The sequence below is a fragment of the Physcomitrium patens genome, chromosome 12 (assembly GCF_059467195.1).
Source record: "Physcomitrium patens ecotype Gransden chromosome 12, ASM5946719v1, whole genome shotgun sequence".
Classification (NCBI taxonomy): domain Eukaryota; kingdom Viridiplantae; phylum Streptophyta; class Bryopsida; order Funariales; family Funariaceae; genus Physcomitrium; species Physcomitrium patens.
Window position 1 is genome coordinate 9276855 of NC_143421.1, and position 25788 is coordinate 9302642.

At 36.2% G+C, this 25788-nt stretch overlaps 2 protein-coding genes across 14 annotated transcripts; one reads left to right on the forward strand and one right to left on the reverse strand.

Annotated features, from left to right (window-relative positions):
• Nucleotides 1–687: 687 nt before the first annotated feature.
• On the forward strand, nt 688–5931 carry LOC112289386 (deSI-like protein At4g17486). 12 transcript variants are annotated; one of them, XR_012218663.2, is made up of 6 exons: nt 688–1666; nt 2040–2298; nt 2445–2512; nt 2824–2941; nt 4621–5196; nt 5324–5931. XR_012218663.2 is itself a non-coding variant. In XM_073537678.2 (5 exons), exons 1-5 carry the CDS (start codon nt 1532–1534, stop codon nt 4755–4757), a joined length of 717 nt encoding a protein of 238 aa, XP_073393779.1. In that variant the 5' UTR covers nt 688–1531; the 3' UTR covers nt 4758–5931. The 12 variants fall into 12 exon arrangements, 7 of the variants coding, with proteins under 7 accessions (XP_073393779.1, XP_073393780.1, XP_073393775.1 ...); XR_012218664.2 differs by having other exon boundaries at nt 5331–5931; XR_012218665.2 differs by having other exon boundaries at nt 4621–4845.
• Nucleotides 5932–15075: 9144 nt separating this feature from the next.
• On the reverse strand, nt 15076–19242 carry LOC112289882 (uncharacterized). 2 transcript variants are annotated; one of them, XM_024535578.3, is made up of 3 exons: nt 17562–19242; nt 16992–17262; nt 15076–16460 (listed from the first exon to the last, which is right to left on the reverse strand). In XM_024535578.3, exons 2-3 carry the CDS (start codon nt 17247–17249, stop codon nt 15669–15671), a joined length of 1050 nt encoding a protein of 349 aa, XP_024391346.1. In that variant the 5' UTR covers nt 17250–17262; nt 17562–19242; the 3' UTR covers nt 15076–15668. The 2 variants fall into 2 exon arrangements, with proteins under 2 accessions (XP_024391346.1, XP_024391347.1); XM_024535579.3 differs by having other exon boundaries at nt 15076–16427; nt 17562–19000.
• Between the last annotated feature and the right edge of the window lie 6546 nt (nt 19243–25788).

Below are 25788 nucleotides of genomic sequence, written 5' to 3' on the forward strand. Positions count from 1 at the left end.
AGCAGATAATCTCATGGTTCTGATCCCTAGATTAACTCGATTGATGTGGTTTTGAATATTTTTTCTGTTTTGCATTGCAATGGGATGGTCATGTTTGACTCCACTGCGAAGGACTTGTAGAGCAGTGAAAGAGAATCGTTCCCTCTTTGTGATTTCTTCTCAACACATCACATTGATTAGAACCGAGTTGACCCTTGAATGATTCCTTTCGACAGGGAAACCTTACCTCAATTTTTGTGCGATGATTTTGCAAGAGGTGCATGGATTTTCTTAGGTGGGCTTCTCGTACGAGGTGGTACTGAATCGATTTGTACGAGTCTATATTGCCTCTATATGTACACAATCCAAACAAGGAACGGCTTACAATGGCAAGATTCTATAAAGATAGCCACTGAAAGGATTCACTGCCCAAAATGAGCCCCCTATCGATGACACAGCTTGTGTAGTCTGTGCTGTACTTGCGATTCTGTGTCCATCAATCAAAACACTAGAGAGCGGGTTCTGTACGCCACTAAGTGGTGCTGGCACTTCAACCTTCAATTGACTTGTGATGGGTTTGTCCGAGCATCATTTCAGGTTCTGGTACCTGAGCAAGGTCACCCTTCAATAAATTAATGTCTGCGTATGTTTCACACATGGGGCTGCCTCCGAGCTTAGTCCTTCTCTGCAGACCTGACCGTGGTGAGAATTGCGATGCATCCACGTCACGGACACGCCACCCGTCGAATCCTCCCTCAGGAATGTTGGTAGAATAGTATTTGTGAAATCGACGCACATGCGCATGATGGGGTCGTGTCAAACTGCTTGCGCACGTTCACAATGAAAAGCCTTTTCGAGCAGGAGTTGAATATTAACGTCTTTCTTACTAATTTTTGCTTTTCCTTCACCGAGTGGATCCCTGATTCCTGGATCTGTGGGGAGAATTTGCAGCCATTTGTAGATTTTGGAGTCCATTTCATTATGTGGTTCTGAGGCTTTTGTTTCGCTCGAGTAAAGGAGTCTGTGGGGTGTGGAGCAGGGGATGCGAACCCTTGGTAATCCTTGGATCCAGGATTTTTGATGAATTGTCCACCAACTTTTGCACGTTTGCACCGTTTGAGCCATGTGGGTTCAATTGCTGTTTTGTGGGAAAGCAATGGCATGGAGATGGAGTGTGTAGAGCAGGAGTCGTAGATGTTTAGGGCAAACCTTAGCCAGCGGGAGTGGATCTACGCTTGTGTTCTCCATCGTTGTAGAGCGCTTGTGAATTTCGGATCATTCGGGGTATGTGCATTCTTTAAATCAAGGGGAGTTGATTGGAGTAGTATACGAGTGCACCGAGGAGTTTGATTCAAGGTAATGGAAATCCGGATTTGTTAAGGTCGTGCAGGGGCGATTGGCAATTGGCGGAAATGGCGATGGTCAATGGGGATTGCAATGGGGCGCAGTGGTCGGGTTTTTAGACACCGTGGTTGGATTTGCTGCCGGTTCTGCCGAGTCTGCTGATTCTGCTTACCCACGCGGTTAGGAGGGGTTGTAGGGTTTCAAAGCTATGGCGGTGGTGACATTGCACGTGTATGATGTGACCAACAGCATAAGTGATGGTGCGAATAAAGCCATTTCGAGTCTGAATAGAATCATGCGCGGCGGAATTGGAATCGGTGGCATCTTTCATGGTGCTGTGGAGGTTAGTGTTCACATCCTCATGTCAACTCGATTCCGATGATGGATTTTCGTCAATTAATGGTATATGAATCTATGTGTGAAGCTGCAGATGCCCCGCGCAAGGACAGTTTGGTTACTCCGCATAGATTCAAGCTCTTATTTGTTGTAATTTGTAGGGTTTGTGGAGAAGGCATGTGGATAATGATGTCTGAAACATTTATTTCAGATTTAATGCCGCACGCTAGACTGGAGCACTCGAGATATATTTTTTTTTACATATATTTCATTTTTCATATTTTTGCATTTAAAAAATTTCATGTTGGCCCAGATTTTTCAGTCTGTACTTTATTTTCACAGCTTCCAATGTTTATTGATATTTCTATAATCTTCGGCAGGTGTACGGCAAAGAATGGTCTTTTGGGTATTGTGAAAGTGGCAGTGGTGTCTTCCCGTGTACACCGATGCGAAATCCCATGTATAATTACAGAGAAAGTTTGACATTGGGAAGCACCGATCTTTCACGCCTGAGTGTGGATACAGCCCTGCTGGAGCTCAGTCGAGAGTGGCAGGGTGCCTCCTATGACCTCCTGGCTCGCAATTGCAACCATTTCTGTGATGCCTTCTGTGAAAGGCTTGGTGTGGATAAAGTGCCACGTAAGTGGTTATTCGCTCTGTTTCTTCTCGTGTGAACAAGAAAGTCTTCTGTGGCGTTCTGTTTCGAATTTCAGGGACTGTGTATTTTTGAAAGAACCCTCACGTGTGCAATTCTAGCTGTGACTTACTTGGATGTGTCTTGGCAGCATGGGTGAACAGATTTGCAAATGCTGGGGATGCTGCATTCGTAGTGGCGGAAAATACCATAACACGGGTACAGTATTTCAGTTCTAATCTCATTATTGGCCATTATTTCTGCTCTTGTATTCTCAGTCAAGGTCGAGAGTACTCTAATTGTAGTGAAAGTTTTCGTTGTCAACGCTGGTTCTGGCAATGCTTTCAATTAATATTACAGATCTACTTCCACTTGATTCAAGTGCATCTCATCCAAATTGAGTTGACTTTCACCCAAGCATTTCTTTTTGTTCGAAGAAAGTTTTAGTAGCTCTGATATCTTATCTCTAACCGACAACTTGGCCTTCTTCTGATTGTTATTTATACTTTATTTTATGCTCATTATGCCAGTTAAATCAAGCAAAAGAGGGTGTGTTATCAGCGAGCAGGAGGGCCATGCAGTTCGTGTTTGGATCGGCTGCATCCTCATCAGCTCCTCCCGTGGAGTCCTCTGCAACAGAATCACCTGGTAATGCAAATCTGCCTTCATTGGAAAATCCATCACAACTTCCTCGAAATGGTTCATCCCCAACATTATCTCAGGACAGCCTTTTGTCCCTGGAAGAAAGTTCATCTGATTCCGACTGTGATGATGACAGTAAACCACCTCCATGATGTGTCGCTGTTTATAGCTCATCTTGTCCTGGCAATTCAACCACAGTCGTACGCATCTGAAAGGTAAATTAGGTTCTCCCTCATCGGGCGTTTTCAGCGCTGGCTACGTCCAAGCAGCTAAGTGTACAGGAGCCTTGAAAAATTCAACTGTCATTGGCAGTGCTTTCGTCTTCAAGATATACAATATTTTGTACCTTAGTTCATGCAGAATATGGAGCTCATGTGCTAGTCTAGCCTCACTTTCCTCTTTCAGCACGCAGGATGGACGTTTGGCTTTATCCTACCCATCTTGGTGTCAATATGCAGGGGCAGGTTACTGAAAGCCCGTTCGTTTTTCTGACGAGGTCTCAGGGAGGATCAAGGACTGTGTTGCCTAGTATGGTCGCTATTATGTTCGGCAATATATTCTGGTGGTTAGACTTCAGTGATTGGATTTTTGTTTTTACAATCAACACATTATGTTAAAGAATAAAGAACATTATCTTCTTGCTCCTTCACTGACGAGCCTTCCGTCATTTTGCTTTAAAACTGCAGGTACATGTGTTTTGGGGAATGATCTGCACCTTGTCTTTGTGTAATTTGACATTTTCTTCTCAAGGTTATTAATATGAGAAAGTTATTTAGTAGACTTTGTCTTGTATCATCACGGATGGTGGTCTCATTTTTGCAGTCTTTCTCATGATTCTCACGCTCTTAATCAATTTCTGACGAGCTGAGGTCAGGATTAAGATTTCATCCAAATTAGCGCATTTTCTAATGCGAAGAAGCACAGTGGCTTTTCATGTACTGAAACTGAACCACATGTTCAGTGTGGATGGGCCCTGTTGGTGGGTCTAATACGTTGTCACAATCCTGAAAGGAAAGGGTGGAAACCCAGAGAGAAACCACGGAGGGATACTGTGTATTATTAAGAATTGCCCGTAGAGGACAATTAAGTGGGGAAGGAGACCTTTCAAAGGAATAGAAATCTATCCTTTTCTCCACTAGCGTGGCGAAATATAAGTGTAACTCTCAGAACGGGAGGCAGTTGGTTGGGTTTTTCTCATGAACGTTACATGAGTGTGGGGGGTGTCTCGACAGTGTGTACTGGCCGTAGTGTTAAAGAATTCTCTACAGCCAGAAGTTGATCTTGCGTTTGGGCTTGTTCGAAACCATCTCTGCCTTTTGTGTGTGGTACATGCAAATCTATAGTTGGGTGCTGTGAAATGTGTTTGGTTGTTGCTTTTCATGTCGAGATCCGATTTATCTCACACTGAAATCGTGAAGCTGTTGTGATAGAGCCAGTTGCTGATACCAATCGGGCCTCCATTTCTCTGTAAATTTGCATCTTTGTGAGCTAGATCTTCAGTATTGTTTTCATTTGCCGTTGAAGTTGCCGACAAACTTTGCTACTTGTGTACTCTTGTGAACACCAATAGTTATTGACTCATACTGAAACCCTAGTATTGCAATAAACTGGTATGTAGATTCGCAATTTTTGGGTTTTAGTATCAGATGTCACTAAGAAATGAATGCTCATAATTCCTTATGCAGGCAAAGACTTAGAAATCCAAGTTTGCAGCAGCTGTGGAGAACAGTGTTTAGCACTCCACGAACCTCCAACTTCTTTAATCCGTCTGATCCAAGTGTTTCTACTCTCAATGACTATTTGGGGACGGCTGATCCTGTGAGGGATCCTCCTCGGCCACCTCGACCAGCCTCCACCTCAAGAAGCAGCACATCCAACTTCTAGACAGGAACACACACCAGCTTGTCGAAGTTATGTACCCTAAACCTTTTGAGGATATTCCAACCATGATTTCATTCCACTCAGATCGGTTTCACTGGATTGACATGCTTATTCCTACACCTAGACTTCCAAGGGACTAATTAAACTTCTTAAACAATATTCAACTGATAAAGGGCCATAAGCTATGAAGTGTACAGTATACGCATGGATGAGGTCAAGTTCTCGTGCTGTTATCTAGAAAGCATTTACTCTAATTATTTCGGTGTTCCTTCGGATCGATTGTAAACACCGATTTGGGAATTTTGTTGAGTGAGCATAAATGTTATTAACCGAACACAGATAAACGCCTAAGGTTGAGGAGGGCTGTGCTAATTATCATTGTAAGATGAAAAATCCTAGGTTAGCTACATGTTGATAATCTAGTGCTCGACGAATCCAACAAATCTAGTGTTGTTTTCCAGGGTTCCCTTCTGTTATGAACTCGTTTCCCATCTGAATCTTGCGCAGTTTTCAGGTCATAGATATCAACAAAGATGTGCAGAAGCTGTCTCGGCCACTACCAGATGCCGTCATCGGCCGAGGCCTGTGCACCACGAGATTCAATAGACAATCACTGACAGTTAAGGAACGGTGTTGGGATATGCTGGCTTTTTCCTCCGTCTTCATCTGAAGGTTGAAAATCTATCGACAACATCTCCTCGGTCTGTAACGATCATATCCAGAGTCAATGTAATCATCCACGCAGCACACGCACTGGCATTGGAAGACAGTTTGACCTTGAGAGTGGATCATGAATCCACTCTCGTTTACAAATCGATCACCCCTCTTCGCTTTCCACCCATAGTCTTGTTTGCAGCTCCAGCCCTCTTTGCCAGAATCCCAGGACATTTTCATCAGAGCAGATCTGCAGCCCTGTGTCACTTCTGCTACTTCTAGTAACATGTTCTCTTTGTTAGTTTCTCATGGGTCCTCTTCGAACAAACCCCAAAAACATTCTCCGATGATCAATTGTGAGACGTTGACTGAACAATTCATCAAGTCGGACTGATATCTCTCGGATAACATGTAGTCTAAAATAATACAAATTGTGGCAAAGTCTATTCTATTATTGACAATATTCTTTGGACAATGTTTTAGGTAATTTAACATATGTGTTTACATGAAATATTCAAGATTCTTGTAATTAATATAAACTATGATTGGATTAGAAGCATTTTCTAGATAATATAATCATTCGTAGAATAAATCTACAATAGCTAGTTCTTTTTTGTTGTGGATTTCAAAATAAATTTATTCTATTAAGAAAATTCTTGAATAAAAAGTTATAGAATGAAATCTATCATTTGCATCCATTTGTAATAAAATTATACTTAGTGTAAAGTCTAATGCATCTATTTCCATACAGAAACAAGTTAAAAAAATCTATATAATATAAAGCAAGAGTTGAAGTTTTTTTTTTTTTTTTTTTTTTTTTTTAAATCTTTGAGATTGCTTTTGCATCTTTACTCTACTTAAATTTTTCTTTGCAAGTAAATCATATAAGTGGATGAGAAACTTCAAAAAAATTCTTAATAAATATTTGATATTGATTTGCAAATGCCAAAAAATATTGGATATCACATATTGTTTTGGAGTTGTTAAATCTATAATAGTTTGTTTCTTAGAATCTATTTGTAAATTTTTATTTGAGATAATATATCCTAAAAATTCTATTTAAGTTGTATGAAACATATATTATTCCATCTTAGCATGTAATTTTATATTTCTAAGTTTTTGTAGTATAAAACAATTATATTGTTATGTTCTTTTATATTCTTAGAATAGATGATGATTTTGTTAAAATAATATATAATAAACTCATTTAAGAATTCACAAAATACATTATTTGTCAAATGTTGAAAAATATTTGAAGCATTTGTAAGTCCAAAATACACCTAAACACAGGATTCAGTACTTCGCACATGTCAGACTTACCGACTGATTTTAAACCCGCACGAGGGTTGAAACCGAACATTGCCATTGCACCTTTATGTCAAACTATCAACTTGGCAACCACAGTAGAGCCTTGGACAATTAAGGTATACGAAGGTATTAAGGAACAAGAGTTAACCTGCTGGACAAAATTTTTCTTGCATCATAAACCAGCTTTTGCTTAGACTTATGTTGATCTAAAAGGTATCCCAGCTGAAGTCTATGAGCATCGTATCATTTTAGAGGAGAACGCTAAACCGATACGGCAGAGGCAACATTGCCTTAATCCTAAATATTCCCTCATGGTGAAGGAGGAATTGGATAAGCTTCTTGTAGTTGGTTTTATTTATCCGATACCAAATAGTGAGTGGGTTTCTTCAATCGTGATGGTGCCAAAAAAGAACGGAAAAATCAGAATTTGTCAAGATTTCCATAAACTTAATGCGGCCACCAAGAAATATTACTTTCCATTACCTTTCACGGATAGTATGGGTAACATGTTGTCATTATTACCAAGTAGTAAAAGAATAGGAGTGGGGCACCAGTTAAAGTCATTCTGTGGTGTTGTTTTGGGTTGGCTGGAGTGCCATTTTCTTATATTTCTTGTATTTTTGAGAGTAGTAGTTCCAGTTAAGAGTTAACAGTGAGGAGCCGGTCACAAGTGTCGATTGAAGATGTTCTAGAATGGATGAGTCAGTAGCAGCAACAATTGCAACTTCAAGATGTCCAGATCTTGAAACTGGAAGCTCAAGTCCATGAATTGGGAGAATATAATGAAGATCTATCAAACCAGTTGAAAAAGGAGTCGATGGACGGACTGGAGGAGGAAGAAGAAGATTTGCAATTGGAACCACATTCGGTGGAACGCACATTCGATAATGCAGCAAATGATCAATTGGGTGGGCCAGAGAAAATAGTACATTTGTAGAATTTTGTTAAGTAATTTTTAGATAGATAACAATTGTGTGTTTGTGAGGGTGCTGCACAATTAGAAGTGAGGCTATGTAGAATATGTAAATAAATTTTGTGGTAAGTTACTGGTTGGTTATTGATAACCTTAAGAATTAGACTTATAGTTAGGCAGTTTAGTTGGTAATAGTAGGTTGTTACTAGAACAAATGGTTAAGAATTCAAAGGATCATAACCTTTGGAATCTGCTGGCCGACGGTCCATCTTTTGGTAGGATAAAGAGGTTGAAAAAAGAGAGATCGAGGCCAGACTGTGAGAGTCATAAGTCGGAGCAAGCTTAGTGCTACCTCTTTGTTTTCTTTGCTTTTATTATTTTCTTATGAAGAATTTAGATTGAGAGAAGTATTATTGAAACTGTAATTAGAATATTATGGAATATGACTTTGGACTGACCGATTTGGAAAAAATCTGTGACCTTGAGAATTGAGATTATTGAATTGTATTGTATCAAGTGAAGATATTGAATTTTGTATGATGAATTGAGAAACTGAATATAATAAGTAAGCTGGAGATCAGTAATTGAATATATATAAACCGCAAAGAAAGTAAGTGGGAGATAAATGGATAAGAATATGGAAGTATTGTTGAATTGATAGTCGTAGAATGGATTATGTATTGAATTAAGACGGAAGTAGTAAGCCTTGATGTTTTGTAGTTTGATAATTGATTTCAGATAGCCAGAGTACAGTCAAATGTAATACTAACAGACCCAATTCATATAACAAGTCTTTCTTCATGTTCGAACCCACCTCTATTAGTTCAATTGCTTTGGTATATTGAAGCTTGAATAAAACAAGAACAACAATATGCATAGAAATTATCTTTTAGACATCAAACTAGATATCACTCTTCATACAAAGAAAGTTGTAGTTGTGAAAAAAATACATAGATTATTATTAAATAAGAAATAGAGAGAAGTGACAAGCATATACAACATCAACTTCAACAAGTACAAGATTGTAGAAGTAATCAAATACATCAACAAGCTTTAAGATAAGATGGCCAATTTTTTTTAATGATGGTTGGAAGCAAGATAATTAAAGTAATTTTCATCTTGTCTTTTGATTTCTTTACAATGCACATTGATTTTTTTACAATAAGATAATTGATGAAATTATAAATAAAGTGATGTTGAAATAAAAAAAATAGTGATTGGAATTGCAAGAAAAAAGAATATATGAAGATTATATTGGAGGAATTTGTTGCTTCATTGGAGATTATGGTATAAATTGGCATAATCATATATAATCTATTGCATAAGCTTAGATTATAGGTTATATAATTTTAAATCATTTATACATATAATATATTTAATACATAGTGTAAATATAAAATTTTGAAACAATAAATATACATCAACTTATAGAAGCTATTAATTTTATAATTTTATTTTTATTTTTATTTTTTACATAAATTACAAAAAATAATTTTATAATTTTAAAAATATTATATTTATTAAATTATAATAGATATTTTAAACATATCATTAGAATCAAAAGAATTCTAAATATAGAAGATGTATCAATTCAAAATTTAAAAAAAAAAATCAAAAAAATAATCAATAAAAAAAATCAATCAAGGTTTGAAATCTATTAAAAAAATTAAAAAATTATATAACATTTGAAGTCTAATATTAGATTTTAAAACCCCCAAAATAAGATGGTAGGTCAAATCAAATCTTACAAAAACCTATCTATTTATAAAGTCTATTTAAGATTCAAAATTATCAAATTATTAATTACTATAAATTTATTTAATTTTAGTACAATTCAATATCATACTTAGAATGACAACCTTCAACTAGATCCAAAGGCATTTTTAAAACTCTAAAAACATCTTTCTATAATAAAAATTAAAATCTTAAAGCCAAAATCAAAGTTATATTTTACAAGCTCAAAACTTGCAAAGAAATTTATTTATAGATAGAAAATTAAATGTAATAAAAAAAAAGTGAGAAAAAAGGGAGGATATAAATCAAGTCAAAATCAAAAAATAAGGATGTAAAAAAATTGGATACGCCTTAGTATCCTTAAATTCTAAAATTTTAATCCTAAATTATAAATTCCAAACCATTAAATCCTAAATCCTAAATCCTAAATCCTATTTTAAATAAACTAATATATGAATAAAACTTAATTTTCACAAATTATTTTATCTTTGAAATAAAAATAAAAAACATATGATAATAAGTTATTATAAAAAAGTTATGAAATTTTAGAAATAAGAAATTAAAAATAGATTAATTAAATAAATTTTAATTTAAAGGTAACTAGGTTATCAAATTCAAGGTTTGAAGCTCACTAAGCCTGAAAAAGTGGTATATTTAAGATATTTTGAAAGAACCATGAGGCCTTAATATTATCCTCCTTCTATATCAAAGGTGGAACAACCATATAGGACATATGCACCTTTTTTTCTACAACTACTACATTTATTGGTGGTCAATATGATTTTTAAAATTTTTTTACTTTAATATGGTGTTTAAAAACAAAAAATTACTCTAAAGAGCTTGAATAATTTTTTAATCTTAATCTAATTCTTTACAATGGCCTCCTAAGGTTGTAAAATCATTTCATCATCAAAGTCTTGAAAATATAGTCTAAAAATTTCTATTAAATATTCAAAGAAATTCTATAATGTTTCTAAAAGCTAAAATAAATTTAAAACTATTTTTTCCTATCTTGTTAATTTTTTATAGAAATTAAATAAATTTGAATTAATTAAAAATTCTTATTAGTTACACAAATTATTAAAAATTTATGAAGTTTTTTTCTTGTATTTTTTTAAGATTCTAGCTAAAATTTATAAGATTTTTATAGATAATTAAAATAATTAGAAGACCATGTAATATACTAATCTTCATGATTAAATATAAATTATTTAAATTAAAAAAATATACTAAATTATCTAAGATAATTACTTTTAAGACTTATTAATATTATAATTTAATGAATTTTTACTTAATAAGACTCTTTTAACTTATAAAATCTTCAAAATTCTAATAAACATCTAAATATTAAAATAAAATTTGTAATTTTAGTATTTTTATATCACTATATATATATATATATATATATATATATATATGTGTGTGTGTGTGTGTGTATGAGTGTGTGTGTGTGTGTATGTGTGTGTATATGTGTATTTTTAATAATTTTACCAATTAAGATGCAATGGTAGGACTTATCATATGTCAAGTTTAGATTAATAATAAATATGTTAAAAAAAATTACACATGCATAGAATCCATATTCTAAAATTTTAATTTTCTTATGTAAAAAGTCAAAAAGTTAAAATCAAAATTAATGTGGCTTTATCTTCCAAAATAATATCTTAAAGAACAAAGTATTTATACTATTAGAATTATAAACCTCAAAAATAAGAAGATAGATCAAGTAAAAATTGAAAAATAAGGATGTCAAAAAAAAATAGAATACTTGTTATATCTCTACTTGTAAATCATAAGTTTTAAATCTTAAACCTTCAAAAACTACAAATAACTTGAATTCAATTAAATTTAGTTTTAGCACCCTCCTATATTAAAAGTAGTCAAAGATGTGAGGTTGTTCAATTCATTTAGTAGTGATATTAAGTTGGATTATTTTCTTATATCAAAAGTAGTTTAAGCTGTAAGGTTGTTCATTTCACATGGTAATGATGTCAAGCTTGAGCAATTATCTATTCTTAACAAAGTAGATGTGAAGTTGCTTAATTTATTTGGCAATGTTATCAAGCTTGAAAAATTATCTAATGTTAGCTTGGTCAAAGATGTGAAGTTGTCCAATTCATTTAGCAATGATATCAAGCTATAGAAATTATCTATTTATAATATAATCAAAGAAGTTAGGTTGCCAAATTCTTTTGGCAATAATAATAAGATTGAGCAATCATCTATTTTAAAAATAGCCAAAGCTGTGAAATTATTCAATTTATATGGCAATGATGTCAAACTTAAATACCTTCATATATTAAAATTAGTCAAAGATATAAGGTTGTATAATTCATTTAACGATGATGTCAAGCTTGGAAACCCACTTATATTTAGGTGTCTTAAAGATGAAAGACTTCCTATTGATATTGATAATGATCTTTGTTTTTTCACAATCTTTTTAATAAAGTATCTTCAAAGAAGTCATATACTCTAATTTATTTAAAAGCATGGTTAAGTTTCAATATCCTTCAAAGTCAATTTTTAATAATATAGCAATTTTAAAGAATAAATTTTGGAATAATTCTATAAAAGAATAATTTCTAATTTAAGAAATATTTAAACTCTCAAATCTATTCCAAACATCTTTGTGATGTAGTGTTTGCAATACTTAGTATTAAATCTTCTTTTAATTTTTGTGGAAATGATATATCTAGTTGAAAAAAAAATTAAACTAAGAGATTTCTTTACTAACATAAAAAACATGCTTAGTATCTTGATTATATTTTTAGAAGAAAAAACACCAATTATCCAACTTAAAAATTGAGGTGTTGAAAAAGAAATACTTCTTATTTCACTATTTTATTTTTTATTTTTTTATATTATAAAATAATATCTCTAACTATTAACCAATCTAATTAAATATTCAAAAGGTTATAATTCCTACATTAGTAATGAACTTGAGATACATACAAATCTAATTACAATATAAGTTTATTTTATTTATATAATAACTTTGCATCAATATGTATATCAAAAATACTATATATATATATATATATATATATATATATATATATCCTTTATCAAATTTTTTTTAGTATTATTAATTTTTTACATACCATGTAGATAATAGTCAAGTAAAATAACCTTATTTGATAATCTATAAAATAGATTTATTTTCAAGTTCCATATTTGTGTATATTTGTAATCATTTTTTTTTTCAAAAATATTTTTAAACATATCTTATAATTGATGATGTACTCTTATAATTCCATCTTTGTCTACTTTTAAAAATAAATTGTAAAAAAACGTATCTAATATAAATTCTACATCTCATTCAAATATGTTTTTTTGGCTATTAGTTTGTATTTGCAATGCTCTTTCTTTTGACATGCCTTGTAGATACATATTACTAAAAAATAAAACATGCAATAAAATTAAAAAAATATTGTATATTAAATATTTTTAACATATATGTATTTTTAACCTCAATGGTGTAATATTTATAATATTTTAGAAAAAAAATAATTCTATTTTTAAAAATCCATATATTTTGTTGAAAATTAATACCACAATAAGACTTTCATATAATTAGGGTTAATTTTTTAAAAATAAGAAATAAATTTTTATAATTTTTAATTTTGAATATTATATGAAGTAGTATTAAATATTTAAAACTAATACAAACATATATATATTTCATAAAATCTTCTTTTTATAATTATTTTTAGATATAAATGAATAAAAAAATATAAATATTATCATTATTAAGTTATTTTTTAAGTTATTTAAAAATTATAAAATATATTAATATATTAAAATCAAAAAAATATCAAATACATATTAAATTAAACAGAAATAGATCAAAATAGATCAAAAAAATATAAAATCCTAAGAATGTGAATCGCAACCATCTTATGAAAAATTTAAATTCCACGATATATATACTTAATGTAAAAATAAAAATTAGTGTTTAACTTCAAATTTCTTAATTAATTAATAAAGAGACTAATGAAGAGTGGTTATTAACTTCAATCAACTTCTTGATTAATTGAATTCTAACTATTACATGTTTAGATAAATTTTTTGAACTATTTATTTTTTTAATATTTCTAGAAATATTTGTTATTACCATCTGAAATTTTTTAGGATATTGTAGTATATATAAATCCAAATTCTAAAGCCTAATCACATTCTTATATTGATTTTTTGCATGTATAGAAGGTAAATTTTCAAAGGCTTTATTAATAGTATAATATGTAGGAATATTTGAACTTAGAATGTAAAAAATATATTTTTAGGATTAATAATGGGTTTAATAGGTTTATTAAGGATGTGCAACCTGAATTATATAAATTTAAAGTAAATTTATAGTAAATTTTATGATATTTATAGTAAATATCCTAAAAGATTATATATTCATGTGTTATTGAACTAGGAATAAAATAAGAAAGATGAGATAGTTTTAAGATAGAAAAAAATTGTATTGGCTATTTTTAATTACAAAGTGACCAAAAAGAGTCTTAAACCAAGATTTTTAAAAAAATAAAAAATAAAAAATTACATGATTTAAAATGGCCTTAGTCTTGCCTCTGTATATATATTAATTATAAAGAAGGTATTGTGAAAGCTTTCTAGGGACCCCAAGGCTTGTGGTCCAAGTTTTAGTAGCTACTTGGTAAATCTATAAAAGTCTAAATATCTAATTTGTATTTAGACAAATCTTCAAATTTGATTTAAAAAATTATTTTTCTATCTACTAAATTTGATTAAACATGTTTAAACATGTTTCTATCTACTTCTATTTAATTCTATTTATTTGAATAATACATAAATCCATTACATTATCTTTTCTTTTAGGCAACAAGTTCTACAAGGAGTAGTCAAAATTGCTTCAAAATTGATGAATTATGTATACCTACATTAATAATGTCATAATGATGAATCAAATTTTTGGTTTTAAAAAATATCCTCTTCATTGTAGCTAATCACCATTGTATTGCAAAATATATCATCTATGCAACAACAAAACAAATTTTTGGTGATTATTTTTATATCTAAAAAGCTACTCAATAGTTTATTGGTACATAACTTCCAATTAAGATAGTCGTGAATGTATATATATATATATATTAACATTTTTTTAAAGTAAATTTGGTTTAAATTATACTAGTAAATGCAACATCTAATTTTCATAGCGTAGATATTATATTTTCTACAAGTTGGCATATAACAGCAGAAACAAATTCATCAACTACACACAAGCGTATTATCCATCTGCAGAAGTGGTCGATGCCCAGCACAATCAACAGTACACTGTAAGCCCAACTACATTTCACCATTAATGCAAACAGGAAGATATCATGAGTCGACAAAAGCTTTTCAGTTCAACTGCTTCAATATTTCCTCTGATCCCCACTCTCTGATAGGTTACAATGAGTAATCCATGTCATAAACCAGCAGAATTATTGTGCAACCAATACAAAGATGGTGAAGACTAGAGCGTGATTAAGGCCGAGCCGGCACCCAGGTGAGTGGAAAGATCACAACAACGTTGTTGCATGTTCATAGATACAGCAAAAGCTTAAATACGACGGTGCAGGATCATGCAAACGAAATGGCACTTGGGACCAAGAGTCTCACATCTAACAAAGGAGGAAAACATTACTGAGTGCAAAAAAGAAGCATCTTTTTACTTTCTCTCAGGAAACAGCCACCGGCTTGGTTTGCATTTCATGACCTGTAACTTGATGCGGTGATGAACAGGATCCTATAAAAAGAAAATTAAGAAAGCGAAAAAAAGAAGAAAAATAAATTTTTTTTAAAAAAAGGGGGGGGGGGAGAGAGAGAGAGAGAGAGAGAGAGAGAGAAGGGAAAACCTTTGGCCTGAGTCTGCAAGTGAGATATCCCTCCAACTGCCCCGCAAGATGCTTCATCAAAAAAGGGGGCTAATTCTACAGCTCCACCCGGTTTCATCCTACAGGGGAGGTCTATGGTCATGGAGGCCACCGCAGGTGACAGAGCTTCTTCGTCATAACTGCACAGTGTTGTTTGTTTGTTTGTTTGTTGCACACCCCCTGCTGGGATTTGCTCATCGATCTTTCGATTCATACGTCGGGTTAAAAGGTTTGAAGAGGAACAAATTTAAACACTCCATTTGCTGCTGCTGCTGTTACTACCGCACCAGATGATTGCAGACACAGTTGATTTGTGCTTGAAGATGATGATGATTGATCCATCCAATCCTTGAAAGATTCGCACTTAGTTTGGATCCTGCAGTCTTGGAGATCCTAGGGGAGTGTTCTGGTTAGACGCCCGTTGCTCTTGGAGGAACGGGTGCCCGGTCGACAGCATCATGAGGTTGGGGAGCTGGGGAGCTGCGCGCTGGCCAAACCGATTCGGGGCTTGTTGCGCAGCGTTGAAGAACAAGGAGTTCATGTTGTTGTTGTTGCTGTTGGTGAGGGAGCCTCGGCCCGAGAAATCTCGAGAGTTGAGGAAATGGGAGGCGTCCAAGGTTGCTCTCTGCATCTGGAAGTCTCGAGCGTCGAGAGTGTCAGCGCTGAAGTATGCTGCTGCGGCAGCTGCCGCAGACTCCTCCTTGATTCCTGAGGAATCGCCGTCTCGGCCGTCGGAAAGGACTTGGCCGCAGGAGGGCAGAAAGCCATTGGAGAGGCCAGCGAGGTAAGGGTTGCCTTGGGAGAGCCGCTGGCTTGGGGGACCGCCTTCGCTGGACGCTGGGGAGGCGAAGGGAGAGTTGGAGATGCAGCCCGAGCCGATGAGGGTCATCGAGGAACTGTTGGAGTGATGGCCAGCCGCCCCGCCCATGGAGTGGTGGCGGGGGGATGCAGTGGTGGAGCAGTTCCCCTCGCGGAGCTCCCCAGCGTCTGCCATCAAGCCCGCCAGCGTGCAGTTGAAGCCAGTGTTGAGCGTGGTCGGAGGCGGGATGAGATTCAAGCGGTTCATGGCCGGGTTGGTCTGGCGGAGCGAATGCTGCAGGCTGCTCGAGGGTTGTGAGAATCCCTGCTCAGACATCACATGGACGCGTTTGAAATGCTGCATTGGGACATAACCGAACAACTCGTATCAATTTAAATGCAGTCAAGATTGCAGAGAATCGTTAAATTCAATTAACTCTAGGGAGGCGGCGGTGAACAGTTGATTCATTGAGATCGCGCTACTTCAGCAATTTCTCTACAGCTACTCATGTGACTAAAAGCATGTTATAACTCCTCAAAACGAAGAATCAATGCTACAATGCCAAACACGATTCAAGTTAGCTGTGTGGGATGTGGAAGTTTGGGACATGTTTAAAAATCGGAATGCTGATACAACACTCTAGAGTGAACTGCTAAAAGGATAGGTCTGACATACTACAAGAAGTTGCCGCGAAACCCACAGGACCAACGACCATTCAGACTTAAAAATTCTCACAGCTGCACTGATTGATCACAAGTACAACACCCTTGGTTCATGAACTGTAGAAGATGGGCACTGTAGACACTGCAACTTCAACACTACAGTGTATAGAGGCAAACAGTACAGGTGTTGCTCTGCGGTGTACAGGATGTGGGCGAGTGTTGTTACCTGAGAGCGGTAAGTGTTACCATCGGGTTCCACTACCCATCCCGCTTCGGAGGCCAAAGCTTTCAACACGTCATTGATGTCAGCTCGAGGGGGAAGGTTGTAGCCCCCGTATTTTCTAAGGCCAGCAAAGATTTTCGTGGTGATGGCTCGCCTCTGTCTCTCCCTCAACTTAGTCTTCTCCTTCTCGCTCGCGCTCAGCTTCGCCATGCTGCTAGTCCCCGACTTAGAGTCAGACTCACACGTAACTTCTTTCGGCATTACCAAACGATGCCTGCAAAAGGAATCAAATTAGCAACTCACACCAGGTGCTCTTTACCAGAGTGATCATGACCAAAATACTGAATGTTCGTAACAATGGACAGGCATTTCTGCACAACAGAATACAAGGATACAAGGACAGTACGTAGCTAATTCTTATTCAAGATACGGATTGCAAGGCCAGGGCTGACAGCACTCGTACGATGTACCATCCTAGTCCAAGGTGCAAAGGTTTCGACCCTGCCCCAGCGAGATGAGCGCGTGACTACTACCCAGTGCAAAAATGTTAACGGAACAGGGCATCACACTCACCCCCAAGTTTTTGTTGCACACGAAACTTCACCGCCGAAACATGTTTTCACCCATGAAGTTGTTTATTTGCCCCTGTGCTGAACCAAAACAAGAGCCGCCTCTACAACTCCAGTTTCACTGCGGCACCTCCAAGCAGACCTGTAGCGTGAGCTTCTCTTGATATGTATGAGTGCGTTGAAATGTAAAGTGCCGAGTTATTATCTAGCTCCCTCAGCGTGTCAAAGGAAGAGAGGGAGACTTGCAGTCTACCCAGCACCGCTTCAGTGATCACGTGCTGATGGCGGTAGAGTACTGCAATACTGCCTGGTTTACCACATCCGAAGAACCCACAGTGGTGGGCAAGAGTAAAAGAAGTCAGCTGCACCTGTGACGGACCATTCCACTGGTCACTGCTCACCTGAGGAAAGCAGCCAGATATGGCGAATCTCAAGTGACAACGTCTGTAGGGTGCACACTACCACGACCTAGGCTACAGTGTAAAGATAACTGGCGACGACGACGAAATCACAGCATGAGAACCACCACCCCGAGGCGTCAATGTGAAACGTGACTCCCGTCTGTTTCTCCCTGAGTACTTACAGCACGACTAGTTTGTTGTAGAGACTGCCATCACAGGCTTTGACCGGGACAATGACCAGGCTCAGAGGGGAGGCGCGGAGAGTCTGCGAGGAGGTCATAGGACCCTCACAGAGTTGATGTGGGTTGCATTGGGGGAAAAATTCCGCCCCCCACCTGGCTGGTTGTAGGAGATACCCAGCAATTCTGAGGGACTACAACACCCTAAAAAGTACTCACCACTTCGAAGAGAAGCAGAGGGAAGTAATCAAACCTTCACGCCCCAGCACTACTTCTAAGCGACTAGGTGACTAAGAATGCGTACTGCGATCCTGTTCAACTCAACCTCCACTTGTTCAACACCCAAACCAGCACGCCGCGAACACGCCCACAGTTTGCACAGACGCAGAGAGAACGTTGCGATTGATGGTCGAGTTCTCAGAAAAAACTGCAGCTGAACAGTTGCGCAATGACTTCGCCACATGCACAACAGCGGCAGAATCCTCACTCCATAGAACGAGCCCCAGAAGCTTTTTCTCGGATTGCAAAACCCAACAGCATCTGATCCACAATGCACCCTGACAACAACCAACGAGACTATCTGCAGAAGAAAAATATCCCACGCTGCAATGTCACTCAACCCGACGCACCCTCACCCGATCACTCACTCACTCGCTCACTCACTCACACTCACTCTATCTCTCTCCCTCTCTCTCTCACACACACACACACACACAACCTCCACCCTTCTACAATCCACCCACTCGCGCACTCACTCACTCACTCATCCGGTGCCCCCGCCACAGCACCCCAAAATCCTCCGCCCCAAAAACTCTCAGCTGGAGCTGTAGGGGGGGTAAATGCTCTCCCACTGGAATGGTGTGAAGGGGAGAAGGAATGGATTCTCGGACAGACAGCCAGGAGTGAAGAGCTGTGCATGAAGGTACGACTGCAACTACTAACTTACAACATACACAAAGTGTGGTGGTGGTGATGGTTTGAGAGGGGGAGGGAGGCAGGGGCTGGGTGGGAGGGAGGTGGACTGGGGGTGGGGAAGGGAATGGGCTGCACGCAGGCAGGCAGGAAGGCAGACTGGGAAGAAGGGAGGGCGATGGTGTGTGCTTCTTTCCAGCAGCCTGCTTGTTGTAGCCTCCCCGTCCTTTTGCTTTGGAAGGCCCCAGGGAGAGAGGGGGAGAGGGGCAGGGGCCTATACCCGTGCCAAAGCAACCCACTCTGCCTCTGCCTCTGCCTCTCGCTGGGTTGACACTGGGGTTGGAGCTATACCCGGTATAGTGCAGGGTTCTCGCTGCACAGCCCTTCACAGAGAGCTTGGTGCGAAGCTTCCCGAGATCTACACGAGGCGCGAGTAAGAGACTGGTGGCGGTCCACCGCGGCTCTGGTCAAAAGCATGTCCTGTGACCGTGGAAGCTCAATGTTGGTTCATACAGGGAGGGGAGATCCATTTCGGGTTATTATGGCGCCAGTTTGAGAGATAGCTGCAGCCTTGTGTGTACTCAAGATCTTTCAAAAGATGTTGCTTCACATGGATTCAGGCAAGACCACCCACCTACAAGATGACCCACTCCAGGAAACCTTTAAAAATAAAAATAAAATAGAAACAAGAAACTAAAACTATAAGGTATGAGGTGGCAGTGTGGGGTAGGGGTTTGCTTCTGGCCTAGCCTCTAGGATTGCTCCCCCACATGCAAAAATCTCTTTTGCAAATATCATCCAAAGGCTCACAGTATGTCTACTTATTAGGTCTCATTCTGTGGTGATGTGGAAAACTAATGGCACATGTTTTTATTATACAAGAATGTAAGTATATATGTCTCTATGAAAAAGAATACACTTTAGAATGGAAACTCAGTTGGAAATTTTAACCCTGTTGAGCTGCTACTCATACTGTTGAAGGTACAAGGAGCTCCTCAAATTTGAATGATCACACTATGATCAAAGATTGAGGGATGAAGCTATTTTTGTGGCAAGCAAGGGGCTTTGGGTCTTCTACTCTCTCTTCCATGATATTGGTGGGGTTGACCAACTTTTCCATGTGATTTGTGAAGCTGATCCAGATCTCTTTTATCATTGGCAACCAATCCACAGGGGGGAGTTCCACAAAGACACATGATATATATGCCATAGGCCAAGGGAGCCAGGTGGCACATCATAAAGCCCATTTGAGAGTCCCACCTAAATAGCACACAAATTTGGATAAAAAGGAGGGACAAGCAAAAGCCCTGTAGCCTGTCCCACCCATCCCTTCCAAAAGAGGATACAAAAACCCCAGTTCCCAGCACAAAATCCAGGGCCACCCATGCTGTGCTGTGGCTTCACTAGCCTCACTCACCACACCTTCTCATAGATCATGAGAAACTACAATGGTGGTGTTGAGGGAGCTCGTGATGGCAGGCCTGGGGCAGCGGCAGCAACATGCATGGCATGCACTTGAAAATTTTAGGATCCCAGTCAATGTGTTTCCTTGGGCAGGGAGAGTGGTCTGAACAACCCCTCAAAAATCTCTTAACCCTAGTCTTCCACTGTGAGGGGGATAGCAACATGCTCATGACTCTCGTCTGCAGCCAAGGAGGTCTGGTGAGAGTACCACTCTGGACCAGGCCAGGACTGAGCACAGTGGGTGTGTAGAGCCTGCCACCCATCCCCCCACCCCCCTGGGCAGAGAGACAGGCTTCAATTTGCTTTGTAGAGATATAACTCCATGTGTAAGAACTAAAAACTACCTAAAGGCTCACCCACCCATTAAGGTATTCTGAGATGTTTTTGAGATATAGCCCCAGCTGGACTTGAGTGAGAGTCAGTCTATCCCCCAACTGCCAAAAGGCACCTCCTTTAAATGGAAATCCAGCCCCCCACCAAATAGGATGGGACCCTGGTCAAAGTCAAAACTTGGCTGGGCTGGGGCAATGTTGAAGCTTGTAGAATCTAAGGTAAGAGCACACATTGATTTGTGTGGAAAAACAAAATGAGGGTGTGAGTTAGGGTGGCAAATTCTTCTATCTTTTATTTTTTTTTCTTTTGCCTCATGATTATATTGTTTGATGATTTTAATCAGAAGTAGATCATGCATGGGGAAGGGGGGGGAAAAGAAAGATTGAGAGTTTGACTGGGATTGGGGATGCAGTTGCTGGCTTGGATGAATGAATGAATTGCGTAGCCAGACGTACACCAGTGCGAGATGGATGATGCCGTGGGACTAGTTGGATGAGGAGATGGAATTCAGAAGCACAGAGATGCCTGCAAAGGGGATGGATGAAAGTAATTTCAGGTGATATTTGTTGGATGAGAAAAACGAGGAAATGAAAGCGACACATGGAGTAAGGAAATCATACGGCCCAAATCTAGTCTTTATGGGGAGACACAACCTCCCTAGCTCCTTTTAGTTTTATAAGAAAAATAAATACAAATTAAAAATAAAGAGTGAAATTCAGCCCTCCTTAAATAAAAAGCCCTGTGATTGGGTTTCAATGCCCTTCAGGCTCATCATCATTCCTTGCCCCTCAGTCTGAGTCGTAAAGACCCCTCCCCTCCTCCATTCCCCCCCACTTGCCACGCTGGGACTTGCTTTAGGGAACACATCGTTCCCCATAATTTCACTCTGAGAACGCACACTTAATTACCTCAATTCTGCTATCCCGTGCCTTGCCAACGTGGCCCTTCACCCAAGTGTAACCTAATTTTCATTTGCTGGTAATTGACCACTTGAAACATAAGAGAGTTGTGAAAAAGAAAATGCCATATTATATATATTCTAGATGGGTTCAATTATCCTTATCTGGACATATCATCTATCAAGGAACTCATACAAAAATATATCTATATATATATATTTTTTTATTTATTTATTTATATCTGAGTGTGATAAAATTTCAAATCTTTATTAGTAACACTCCTCCCTGCTAATGCATTAGATAAACCCTGTTTTTGTGTCAAAAACAAATAAATAAGTAAAGCTTTGAATCAACAACAAGGTGGGTAAAAAGAGATCAGTACACAAGAAAAATAAGAATTCTGAACCAAGGAGTACATAAGCTGAAGGAGAATTTAAAATAACATGGAAAACTTCAAATAAACTCATAATGGTTATGCACATATAAGAAATTTGTTTTTGTTTTTATTTTTTTATTCAGAGACTTTGAAATATAGAGTTGAGTTGTAGTATTATAGGGTTCAATTTTCAGTAAGTTGAATGTTTGCATTCATCTGGTTTATCTTGATGTGGAACTAAGCACCTCATTAAAATATACAAATGCTGACATACAGTTATGATATCATTTATTTGCAAAACTATATATTATGTAGGCTTGTAGGCATACATGAAGGTAAGTTAGCTTACAACAAACCATCTTGTATTATTATAAGATTAATATACAACTGCTTATACTGTTTTCCAATTACTTTCATTTTCATGTCCACAACATCATTATTTTATCTTTCCATCTTTGTCAGAACAAATTCAATTAAAATGTGCAGTTGAGGTCTATCCTAGACAAATGTTGAAGAGAAACTCCTATTAAAATGATGAAATAGATCTGTTTAAGATATGTGTATGTTGGCACATGTATGTATATAAATGTACATTGAAAATTAATACTGCAATGTATGATTATTCTTAAAAGTTCACAAAACACTCTCCATTGAACTGAAATATTTTTACTATAGTAACTTGGGTTATAAATTTTATATCCTTTGAAAAACTAAGATCACTCTGGCAGTGCTGCATAGATCAATTAATTACTGAAGGTGAATCTTTGAAAAGGGAAGAAAAGTTTTTAGCAAACATTGAACAATACCTAATGGAATCCAAAGTTACCTTCAATCTTATAAATTCATTTTCAAGTAAGTTAGTTTCAAAAAAAACTATGTCTTAATACAACCATATGTATCATGTTAAAACTTATTTTGTGTATGTATGTAGTACGAAAGTTGTTGACACACCTGCTGAAACATCAAATGATTCACAATGTTGCTGTTGGCTTTATTGGGCATAAAAAAGGTCATGTAAAACTTTTCCAAGTGTTAATAAATCTTCAAGAGAGTCTTTAATTGGCACAAATCACAGAGAGATGAAAATTCTATGTATCACATAACTTAATACAAGATTGTATGTAAAAATATTAAATATAGTAACAATAACAATGATATTTCTGATGGGTAAAATTTTGTTGTGATGCCTTCACAAGTTTCATTCTGAAATTATTTCAAAGTTAATCTAACCATCATATACAAATAGTTCAACTTTGTTATATTTAGTTGTTTATCTTCTCTGATTACTGCTACACATTACTTACCATTTTTTGGGGGAAAGATGGTTTACAAATAACAACAGCATTAACAAATGAATAAATAACTCCACAAACAAGTAAATATGTATATATATATATATATATATATGATTAGCAGCTATAGTTACCTTACAAGCACAAGTATAACCTTACGGGCATTTCAAAGAGAAGCATTTCCAAGCAGAATCATTTATCGTAACCTGAAGAAGTCAACAGAAGTTATTCACGGTCACATCCAAAAGCTTTGAATCCAAGCAGGAAACTTAGACCCAATGTCTTGCTCTAGGTCATAAACTTGGTAGCCAGAGGTGATGGTGCAATCAGAAGCACTGCACAAACACTTCCTTATGCTTCCATGCAAATAAAATACTGCCCCACTATCAGGTCATGAATACAAAATCATTGTCCATTTCTATACTTGTGGTGAAAAGTTTGAGGACACCAGATGAATGGTATCACATGTTCATCCATGCAAACGTTCAACTGTGAAATATAGGTCCGGACTGGATGAATCGGCGTCAGCACAACCCATGTGAATGAGCTCTAATTGAAAGATTAACATGACATTACTTGGATAACACATGCTCTGCAAGTGGACACACAATTGTATTATATTTCCACTTTGAATATCACAATACCCAACGTGGTTTTTCACTATTGTCGCCTTGCATTGCCAATGTGAAGTACTATACTATAACATGTATGTATAGAGAGAGAGAGATTAATGTATTTAATGTAGTTTAATTAATGAATAAATAAATTGATATTCTGTTAGATGCTAGCTTCAAAAAATTTTAATAGTATGTGAAGAATGTCTACTGTATCTTCAACACTTGTAATACATGAAAATAATTTGATCATATGTCAAAAACTTGTGTATTATTGTTATGGTTGATATGGACATGTGGCTATGTGTTTTTACTTGCAATATTTGAACCATGTTTTTTGTTTAAAATGATGCATCCATAATTCTTTACTTTTTTTTTGCACTAATTTAATATGTAATATTTAATTAAAACTTTTGTGCATAAATATCATCACATGCTTAATATGCAATATTTATTTATGTTGTCAAAAAAAACATGTGATGATATCTACATTAAAAATTATATTAAATTAAATATCACGTATTAAATATTTTATACATATAATTGCACTAATTAAATATGTGATGATAACCTCATTAAAGTAAAAAGAATACAATTGATAATCACAATAGCCACATAAAACCATGATCACGTTATGTAGAATACACTTTGGATTAATTTAAAAACTAAACACCTATAATAGAATGTACATTCAATGTTATTTTTCTCCAGTACATTTAATTACAAATTACTTGGCTTCAAAACTTTGGCGTTTTCATGCACTAAATGGTGTTTATTAAAATATTTCCAAATGTTTAAAAATGTATTATATCAGGTAATCCTTTTAATTATAAAAAGTATCCAAATTTATTTTAAAACTGATTTTTTTTTATATACTAATTAGAATATTGGAGTTGGAGTCATAGTGAGGAAGTTTTGGTTTGGTTTGGTTTGTTTGTTTTTGTTTTTTTTTTATGTTTTTTAAAAATAAAAATAAAAAATAAAAAAATAAAAATCACAAACAAAAAACAAACGAACAGTTCTTGGTTTTGGAGGCGAGTTCGAGATGATGTTGGAAAATTTTGGCATGCAGACGAAGTTTTAAACTGTATTTGTGATTTTTATTAGAATTTTTGTGATAGCTGCCATGCAAAAGATTTACAAACTTCAACCTTTGTAAAACTTCAGCTAATTTTTAAGTGAGCACCCATGTGGATGCACACAGGATAAAAATCAATTGGCCAAATACAGAATGACTTACAGTCACATGCTTTCTGCTTTGAAGCCACTAGATTGCAAACTGATGCTGAGAATAAATGAAGAATTTTAGAGTTTACCTCTTACTTCAAAAATCACAGCTTGGCAGTACTCCTTGAATCTGATACTTCAACCAACACTGGGCAAACAAAACCTTTCCATGTTTCCATGCAAAATGCTTCAAGCTTTTTTCAAGCATTAAGTAGTGAATGAAAAAAAAAAGCAAAAAAGCACAAGTTGACTGTGTTTGGAAAAGTTATACTAAAAATGGAAATATGTGTATGATTTCATATGAGTCATGAGTTGAAGATACATGTGTTTTTTTGTCCCAAGTGGAGTTCCAATGATTTGTGTTTCCTAATCTTGCAGTGAATGAATTTACAATTACTTTGATATCTTTGAACAGAGTGGGCAAGAGAAAGCATGTGTTCCTGGTCCAGATCCAATATCAGATTTTGTATATGCTGCCACATGGGATTCAGCATGGGGTTTCAGCAACCAGAATATTCCATATTTTTTTGATCT